Source organism: Portunus trituberculatus, chromosome 19 (assembly GCF_017591435.1).
Source record: "Portunus trituberculatus isolate SZX2019 chromosome 19, ASM1759143v1, whole genome shotgun sequence".
Lineage (NCBI taxonomy): Eukaryota > Metazoa > Arthropoda > Malacostraca > Decapoda > Portunidae > Portunus > Portunus trituberculatus.
The window spans coordinates 9,097,731-9,107,730 of record NC_059273.1 but is presented as its reverse complement, the minus strand read 5'-3'; the positions used below and the strand labels follow the sequence as shown (position 1 = coordinate 9,107,730).

The following is a 10,000-nucleotide window of genomic DNA, read 5'->3' as shown; positions in this document are numbered from 1 at the left end:
AACTTTACAAATAAGGCAAAGGAAAGAGGAGTTGTTGCGATTTCATTACACTATCACCTCCCACGAAGCTTCATCTCGTTAAGATTAGCCTGATTATTTTGACAGACACGGCCGTGAGGGAAAAGTGAAATGAGGGAATAAAAGGAAGAGGACTGTCTATCAGGAACCTTAATGAAATTTCGGATGTAAAGAAGAATAATACCCTCTTAACACTCTACTGCTTAGACCTTCCTTTGTTAACACTCAGAGGACAATGGAAGAGGATTTGATGGTGATAATAGAGAGGAGATAAGAAAAGAGGGAGTGTCAATTGTGTCTCTCCTAATTTTCTCCTTCAGTACTAGAACACATTTTTACCATGAATTTTTTGGTGATTAGACGATTTTATTGATAATAGGAAAGGTGTTATGGAGGTCAGAAGATTGGCCACAGTCTTCACTATTATTAATCCCCACATGTGTTTCTGAAGCTGTATGAAATCACCAAGTAGTAAGCAGAATTTATATGAAAACGCGTCACGGTACTGAAGGAGGTTGAAGAAAGTTTGCAGACACCATTGAGAGAAAAAAAAAAAACTAAAATTACAAAGAAAATTAAAGATGCAAAACTGAAAAAGGAAAACGACAAAGACCAATAAAGAAATAAAACACACAAAAAAAAAAACAGCTAAGGCAAGAAGAACCACGCACATGAATAGAAACCCAAGCAAAACCTAAGAAAAAAGTGAAATAGAGAAAACTTAAATAGATAACGACTAACATTCACTAAAACACGTGCCACAAATACCAGACAAGAGACAGGCAGTAAAGGTGGACGAACCCAAACAGATGTGCACTCAAAGGAGATCACACAAAGGCTTGGATCCTGCACCTAAGACGATGGAGGTTCTCTGAAAACGAAAAGAAAAAAACGGGTCAAAAGGTTTCAATACTCCTCCCACACTCTCTGAGACAAACGAATGATAAGAGAATGGTACAGCTGAACGAAGGAAAGGCGGAAGAAAATCAATGAATTGGTAATGATGAAAAGGAGACATTGAGAATCTTTGTATAGGAATATTTAAAGGTGGCAGTACCCGTTACAGTAGTAGTAGTAGTAGTAGTAGTAAAAGTAGTGGTGGTGGCGATGGTGATAGTCATGGTAATAAAAATAGTAGAGTAGTAATAGTAGTTTTAACAGTAATTGTAGGCCTGTAGTAGTAGAAGTAGGTGTAATAGTAGTAGTAGTAGTAGTAGTAGTAATAGTAGTATAGTTTGATGTTACTAGTAAAAATAGTTTTCAGTAGTAGTAATAGTAGTAGTAGTAGTAGTAGTAGCAGTAGTAGCAGCAGAAGTAGCAGTAGTAGTAGCATAGTTTAATGTTAATAATAGTGTTGGTAGTAGTAAGAATAGTTCTCAGTAGTAGTAGTAGTAGTAGTAGTAGTAGTAGTAGTAGTAGTAGTAGTAGTAGTAATAATAATAATAACAGTAGTAGTACTAGTAGTAGTACACAGTAGCATATTTTCTGATCATATAAGTAATGGCAGTAGTAATAGTGACAAGAAAAAAAAAAAGTAGTGACAGTACTCTTATCAGCAGCAGTAGTAGTAGCAAAAGAAGGACCCTGAAGTGAATATGATCTTAGAAATAGTAATAATAATAACAATAGTACGTACTAATAATAATACTAACCTTTTTTTTCTCCTTTAAACTATGGATATAAATGAAAACAAACTCAAATCACTACACTCACAAATAAGGAAGCTGAATAATTGGTGTCAAGGTGTGGGTGATGGGAAGCTGTGGCGAGGGTGATGATGGGACGGGAGGTGAAAGGTGAAGGAGTAGCTGGAGTGTGAAGGGGAAGGAGTCACGCTAATAATAATAAATTCCAAAAAATTTTTCTTTTGGTATTGATGTTTCCAGTGAAGGACGTGTTGTTGGAATCTGGAGAAAGGGAACGTGAATGAGCGAACGTGATAATCTAGGTGACACAGTATTCTCTCTCTCTCTCTCTCTCTCTCTCTCTCTCTCTCTCTCTCTCTCTCTCTCTCTCTCTCTCTCTCTCAGTTTTTATATTTGTTAGACAATTCAGATTTTTTTTTTATGTAAGACGAGAAAACTGTCCAGGGGCAACAAAAAATAAATAAAAAGCCCCACTTAGTTGCAAGTCTCCTTACAGATCTGACAGGGTTAGCCAAAAGACAGGGATAAATGTCTTGAAACTGCCCTCTTAAATGAAGTCAATTGGTGTCTAAATATTGTATTAATTTTCCTGTTTTTTTCTTTTCTTACCTTTGTATTTATGTGTTTAGATCAATGTGTCTCTCTTCCTTCCTCCTTCTCTTACCACGAGGGCTTGGAAATTTAAGTTTTTTTTTTTTTGTGAACTTTTCTTAACCACTTTTCTGTTTAGTAATAAGTTTAACAGCAGTAACAATTAAAAAGTTTTTCATTGTATCCTGTCAGTGGCGGCTGTGGTGGTGGTGGTGGTGGTGGTTCGTGACCTCTTGATAAATACGAAGTAGATTATAAAAGAGGTGATGATTTTGGCCCATATTCTGAAACACTTCCACCCTGCACCTTCACAGTTTTCAAAGGGCTCTAGTTGAAGTGACAAGGGTTTTTAAGGATGTTTTTCTTTTGTAATTCTAGTGACATGTTAGCAAGTTTTCTGCATTATCAACGGGACAAATACTCTTTACATCTCGGCCACTCGTCTCTGTAGTCTTTGAAAATGGTCGTGGTGAGAGAGGGAAGCGTTTCTGAATATGACGCTTAAACTGGTGGTGATGTTGGTGGTGACAGAAGAGGTGGTGAGGCTTCTAATTGGTAGTGGTGATAATATTAGTAGTAGTTATAGAAGTAATAGTGATGAGAGGGTAGCTATGGTGATTGTAGTGGTGATAGTGGTTATGACTGTAGGTGATAGTTATGAAAGACTAATTATGATGGTGACTGGTGGTATTGACGTTAGTTAACCTGTCAGGCTGAAATTACTACGTGTTCTTGGTGATGCTGGTGGTGATGGTGGTAGTATTGGTGTTATTTTTACCCTCATAGTATAACTGGTGGTGGTGGTGGTGGTGGTGGTGGTGGTGAGACTTATGGTAATGGTGATGATAATGGTGTTGCTTCTCCTTAGGCTGTAACTGGTGATTGTGGTGATGATGCTTATGGTAATGGTGATGGTAGTGGTGCTCTTCCCTCTCAGACTGTAATTGGTGACGATAGTGGTGATGATACTTATGGTAATGGTGATGATAATGGTGTTCTATCTTCCCTAAGGCTGTAATTGATGATGATGTTATTGGTGCTGGCGATGGTGGTGGTGAAGGGGATATTTTTCGTAATGGAAAAAATATTACAGGACAATTAGTTTTTTTGACAATTTAAGAATACAAGAGAAGGAGGAAATAGTGTATGAAGTGTGGACGAAGAGAGAAAGTCAGCGGAGGAACTTAATGGACAGAATAAAAAGGTCAAAAAAACGTCAGGGAAACGCCGATACAGAAACCAAACTTCCTGACCTGACCTGACCTAGCTTGGCTGGTGGTAATGGTGTTTTTCTCCTTCAGGTTGCAACTACTACGGTTTCTGCGCCATGTTCTTCGGCACGTTCTCTATGTGTATCCACGCCAGCGTCAGCATCATCCGCTACGTGAACATATGTCATCCGGAACGAGGTGAGCTGCTTCTCTCTCTCTCTCTCTCTCTCTCTCTCTCTCTCTCTCTCTCTCTCTCTCTCTCTCTCTCTCTGGGAAGGGCGCTAGGGGGCTACAAAAAAGATCTGGGTATTGCTGCAACTACTACTACTAATACTACTACTACTACTACTACTACTAATAATAATAATAATAATAATAATACTGTAAATGCCTCCCCTCCTGCGTTCTCGCTGCACAAGACTTTCTTCTTCCTGTCACCCCTGTTCTTTCCAGCTCACTAATGCAAGAGTTAACCAGGACTCTTAATCATTCATATCTTTCTCTGATAAGCTCTGGAACTCCCTACCTGTGTCTTTATATCCAACTTTCTATGACTTAACTTCATTTAAGAGGCAGATTTCATGACATTTACCCTGTCTCTTGGCTAACACTTTCGGAACTGTAAGGGAACTGGCGATTGTGGGCTTTTAAAAATTTCGTGTTGTTGTTGCCCTTGGACAGTCTTTCCTTCTTACATAAAAAAGAATGGATTAGAAAGAGGGTAACATATACATTACATTGTGCCGTCAGAAAAATATCACCTAAGAAGCTTGGCTCAAAACAAGCTAATAGTTCTTTCCTCCTCATCCTCTCTTTTTTCCCCCATCCCTCATGCACTTCCCTCTCTTACCTATCCTCTCTTATCACTCCTATCCTTGAACTTCCTCCACGCGTCATGTTTTTCCTCTATTTCCTCTCCTTTCTTTCTTTTTTCCGTTTGTTTTCACCCATTTCTCATTCCTTTCCTCTAATCATGTCAAAAAGTTTATTCTCATTTCTTCTGCTTATTATTTTTTTTCCTATTTACCGCTCATTTTTTTTCCTTATCTTTTTTTCCTGTCTGATCCTGTTATTTCATTATCTCTCTTTCATTATCTGGACAGAGGATGAGTGAGTGTGTTCGGAAAATTCTCATCTTCTTTTCCCAACTTTATCTTCTAATTTTGTCTTTTTCTCTGTTGTTTTTCACTTCTGTAGGTATTTTTCTTTTTTCATATCCATTGCTCTCTCTCTCTCTCTCTCTCTCTCTCTCTCTCTCTCTCTCTCTCTCTCTCTCTCTCTCTCTCTCTCTCTCCAGAAATACCGTGTTTTCCAAATTTTTTTTCCCCCCTTGCTGTTTGACCGTCTCTTCTCGCGTATTTCCCTTACAAAGTCTAAAAAAACAGCTGCTTATGAAACATTCTTCAAAGGTAACTCTCTCTCTCTCTCTCTCTCTCTCTCTCTCTCTCTCTCTCTCTCTCTCTCTCTCTCTCTCTCTCTCTCTCTCTCTCTCTCTCTCTCTCTCTCTCTCTCTCTCTCTCTCTCTCTCTCTCTCTCTCTGTCTCTATTCTCTCTGAACACATCTCAAGATTACCACTCACCAGGGTTTCATTAACGAGGGATGCTCAGGTAAAGGCAGCGCCCGCGAACTAAAGGAAGGAAGCAGACTTGTTCTCTTACCAAAGGAGTCCCCCCTCAGTCTGCCTCCGATGAAGAGTAAAGAAAACGGATGCTTCGTTTCCTGTTTCGAGGCTCCTTTGTGCTCGTCGCTGCGTCGTGTTGCTGAATAAGTATAGAGTCCAATATGATCATTATTTCAGTTATGATATTCCTGATTCTTTTTCTCAGGTATTACACGCAACATTACTTAATTCCCTCAGTACCGGGACGAGTTTCTACCTTGAGTTTTGGGTACGATTAGACGATTTTATTGACATTAGGAAGGGTCAATAGAGGGCAGAAGATTAATGGCCAGAGTATTCACTATTGTAACTCCCCACATAAGATTCTGAAGGTTTATAAAATCACTAAATAGTAAGCAGAATGAATATGGAAACGCGTCATGGTACTGAAGGGGTTTTGAATGTGCGTCCATTCCTCATTGTTTGATATCCAGAGAGAATAAAGAAGTGACGAATTGAGGCTTAATTTCTCCAATATTGGGATGCGTTTCTACCTTGAGATTTGGGTAAGATTAGACGATTTTATTGACGTTAGAAAGGGTCTATGGAGGTCAAAAGATTAATGACCACAGTATTCACTATTTTAATCCCTCATATGAGTTTCTGAAGGTGTATAAAATCACCAAATAGTAACCAGAATGAATATAGAAACGCATCATGGTCCTCGTGGGGTTTTGAATGCGCGTCCATTGCTCATTGTTAGGTATGCAGGGAGGAAAATGGAGTGATGGATTGAAGCTCCATAAAGTTGGGTGTGCAGTTGCTGGGGCCATAAATAGAATACGACAGGAAAGTATTTACAGCACAGAAATTCGCCACGTTGGTATTTTAAATGTGATATTCCCGGGTGTATTTCACAAGCGAATATTTCTACAACAGCAAGAGACTTTTATAAAGGTTATGGATGTCAGAATTTTACTTCAGTTTTTTTTTTCTGCAATTTTTTCATCATTTTTACTACACACACACACACACACACACACACACACACACACACACACACACACACACACACACACTTGGCAGACGAATAGGGAATGGAGAGGCAGGGTATTATTAATCTTTCTTTTCCCCGTCGTGCAGTCATTGATTCCATATTGACAGGAGAGAAAGAGCCGATGAGAGAAGCGCTCCCCTCATTCACATACACTTCCAATCTGTAGCTTCAATTAGGGACTCTCAGATTGGATACTGTCACCTGTCACCTACTCTACCTTCATCATAATTCCCTCCTTCATATATAGTCCTTTCTTCTTTCCTCTCCTACCTCCTCCTCCTCCTCCTCCTCCTCCTCGTACTACTACTACTACTACTACTACTTTACTCCTCCTCCTCCTCCTCCTCCTCCTCCTCCTCCTCCTCCTCCTTCTCCTTCTTCTACTCCTCCTTTTCCTTCTCCTCCTCCTTCTCCTTCTCCTCCTCCTTCTCCTCCTCCTCCTCCTCCTCCTCCTCCTCCTCCTCCTCCTCCTGCTACTCCTCCTCCTCCTCCTCCTCCTCCTCCTCCTCCTCCTCCTCCTCCTCCTCCTCCTCTCCTCCTCCTCCTCCTCCTCCTACTACTACTACTACTACTACTACTACTACTACTACTACTACTACTACTACTACTACTACTCCTTGTACATTTTTTACCTGCTGGGGTGATTTGAGTGACTTGTTGACGTGGTGTCTCTCTCTTTGTCTCTTTGCAGTGGAATGGCTGAAGGTGAAATACGTGTACTCTCTCATTAGCTTCAGCGCTGTGTACTCCGCGATCTGGGCCCTTGGTGAGTCTGTCTGTGTGTGTGTGTGTGTGTGTGTGTGTGTGTGTGTGTGTGTGTGTGTGTGTGTGTGTGTGTGTGTGTGTGTGTGTGTGTGTGTGTGTTAGTTTTTATTACTCTATGGAAATGGTATCGCTGTGAATAGGTTCCCCTTTTTTTTTTTCTTTTTTTACCAGAATACATACAACATTGGACTTTCATTGTTCTTTGGTTGTGTGTGTGTATGTGTGTGTGTGTGTGTGTGTGTGTGTGTGTGTGTGTGTGTGTGTGTGTGTGTGTTCGTTCAATAGCTATAATCCCTCCAGGCTGAACAGGAAGCCGTGTCCCTTCCCCACTTCTCCCTCCCCCCTCATTCCCATCTCTCTTACCTTCCATCCCCTCCCCGTTTTGGTGCTGCATATCATTGGTTTTCATAATGTTCCTACCGTATCTTCAAATCTTCACATTCCAGATATTTTCAATCACATTCTCAGTTACCCTTGCCTTAAATTGACAAAAATAATGTATAATAAAAAAAACAATAATGGTATCAATAAAAAAAATGAGTTATTTACACCAACACGTGACTGTCAACAAGTTTCACTTTCTTAGAGGTGCGTGTCGACAGTCCTGGGATGTGTTTGTGTCATGTATATTTGTGTAATTACTTTGCTTACTGCTGTTCACACTTTCTTTCCCCCGTGAAGGATTAATACTTTGATTTTATTACTCGTTCTTCATTTTTATGCTTGTGAATCAGCTCAGGGTATGACCAATTAAAAGGTGATTGAAGATACCTGAAGTGTGAAAAATTAACCGAAGCAGAGGGAGCATTTATTACTGTTTTCTCTGCTGCTGTGTTTGAAAGTCTGCTCAGGTGAAGGACGTCATGAAAAGGTGATTGAAAAATACCTGAAGTGTGAAAAATTGACCGAAGCAGAGGGAGCATTTATTACTGTTTTCCCTGCTGCTGTGTCTGAAAGTCTTACAAGGTGAAGGGCGTTGGGAGGCGCCAGACCAGTGAGACAGAAGGCGCAGAGCGTGGTTCTTAGATCACCCTGGCCTGCAGCAACCAAGGATTCCACTCAATATAACCATGACCTTCAAATGCCTTCCAGACTGTGTGACTACGCTAACGCAGGAGGAGACGGAGAATTGTAACGTGGAAGTCTTCTCTCCTTTTCCACAAAGAAAAGATTAAAACAATGAAAAAAGTTAGAATATATCTTTTTAAGTGAAGATGGAATTTAAAAGTAGATGTAGAAGTTATGAAACTCTTCCTTTCTTTTATCTCTCCATCTCCCATCTCCTTTATTCTTTCCTTGGTTACTTCCACACCCTTTCACAAATCTCAGAACCCTCCCCTTCTCTCCTCCTCCTCCTCCACTTACCTAACCCCCTCTTCCCCTTATCAGGCCCTCTCCATCTTTTTTCTCTGGTGTGTCTCACTGTTCCACTTCTCCATTCTCCTCCACCTCCCACTACTCATTTTCTCCTTTCTCCATCACGTGATAAGTTTTTCTATTGTTCCTGTTGTGATTCATCTTGGCTTATTCTTTCTTCTTCATCCATTAGTTTCTTTATAGTCTTCCTTTTTTCTTCTCTATTAGTTACATCAATTTTTTAAAGTTAGTGTCTTCTCTTCATTTTATCCTATCCTTTACATCTATACAGCCTCCTCTTCCTACCTTTCTTTCTTCCTTACTTTCTTCTTTCCTTTCCCCGTATCTTTATCCCTCTTCCATAATTCCCACTTCACGTTACATCTCTCCTTGTTAACCCTACTCATCTTCTCACAATATTCTAATCCCCGTCCCTTTTATTTCTCTAGAGATCTTCTCCCCTTTCTTTCCCTATCTTTATCTGCATCCCGTTCCTTCATCCCACGTAAGATTTTGCCTTTTAATTTCCTTTACGTTCTCCCACAGGTCCTCTCCTTCAGTGGGGTCGCTATGAGACCTTCGAGTTTGGCTGCACCTTAGCTTTCTCCGATCCCACTCAGAGCAGCAAGTCCTTTGTTACCTGTGCTTTCATCTTCGTGCTTCTCTTGCCGCTTGGTGAGTTGTCACGTCTCTCTCTCTCTCTCTCTCTCTCTCTCTCTCTCTCTCTCTCTCTCTCTCTCTCGCTTTCGCTCTTGCTCTTGCTCCTATGCCGAGTTTCCACCCAAGTTATGACGTTGAATTGCTTGTGTGTGTGTGTGTGTGTGTGTGTGTGTGTGTGTGTGTGTAATTCACTGTTTGATCTGCTGCAGTCTCTGACGAGACAGCCAGACATTACCCTACGGAACGAGCTCAGAGCTCATTATTTCCGATCTTGGGATAGGTCTGAGACCAGGCACACACCACACACCGGGACAACAAGGTCACAACTCCTCGATTTACATCCCGTACCTACTCACTGCTAGATGAACAGGGGCTACACGTGAAAGGAGACACACCCAAATATCTCCACCAGCCGGGGAATCGAACCCCGGTCATCTGGCTTGTGAAGCCAGCGCTCTAACCACTGAGCTACCGGACCGTGTGTGCCTGTGTGTGTGCGTGTGCGTGTGCGTGTATGTATTTAATGTAGAAGGGGTATCGGTCAAGGGCAACGAAACTGCAAGAACAAAAATTCACTGAGGTGGTTAGTGATTAAGGGAAGGTGAATCAAATACCAGGGAAAGGATAACTAATTGACTGAAATCACGTTGATCTCACCCACGGGAGTAATTATTGGTACGCTGGTAATCGACTGGGTAACGTGGCACCCTTAAGATCTAGACCTTTAAACCCTTCTGGAACCAGTGCACTGTCCACTCTCCTCCACTCCGAGTCGTGACATTATGTTAAGGATGGGTGGGAAAAATAACAGATTCTTACGTAGATGCATACTGATACCAAGAGTGATAGATGGAAGTAGAGAGAAGGTCTAAAGATGTAAATAGATACTAGACATTCAAGACCTTTTATTTTTACCATGTGGGCTTTTTTCACGGGAATTTATGAGCTAAAGGGAATACTTTTTGGGGTACCTCCTACCTCAAAGCCCACCCGCTTGCCGAGTTTTGTTATCTTGATCAATTTTTGTGTAAGGATAGACAGGTAAACTAATTAATGAGGACACTTGATAAGGTGTTGAGTGTTTTGAAGACCGCG

The 10,000-nt window shown here is 41.0% G+C and overlaps 1 protein-coding gene across 1 annotated transcript in view; it reads left to right on the top strand.

Moving 5' to 3' along the window:
- LOC123506369 (opsin-3-like) overlaps positions 1 to 10,000 on the top strand; it is a 34,444-nt gene that overhangs the window by 14,533 nt on the left and 9,911 nt on the right. The window contains exons 3-5 of the mRNA XM_045258436.1: positions 3,557 to 3,664; positions 6,816 to 6,890; positions 8,792 to 8,920. Of these exons, the coding sequence (XP_045114371.1) occupies positions 3,557 to 3,664; positions 6,816 to 6,890; positions 8,792 to 8,920 (312 nt within the window). The remainder of the gene's footprint in view (positions 1 to 3,556; positions 3,665 to 6,815; positions 6,891 to 8,791; positions 8,921 to 10,000) is intronic.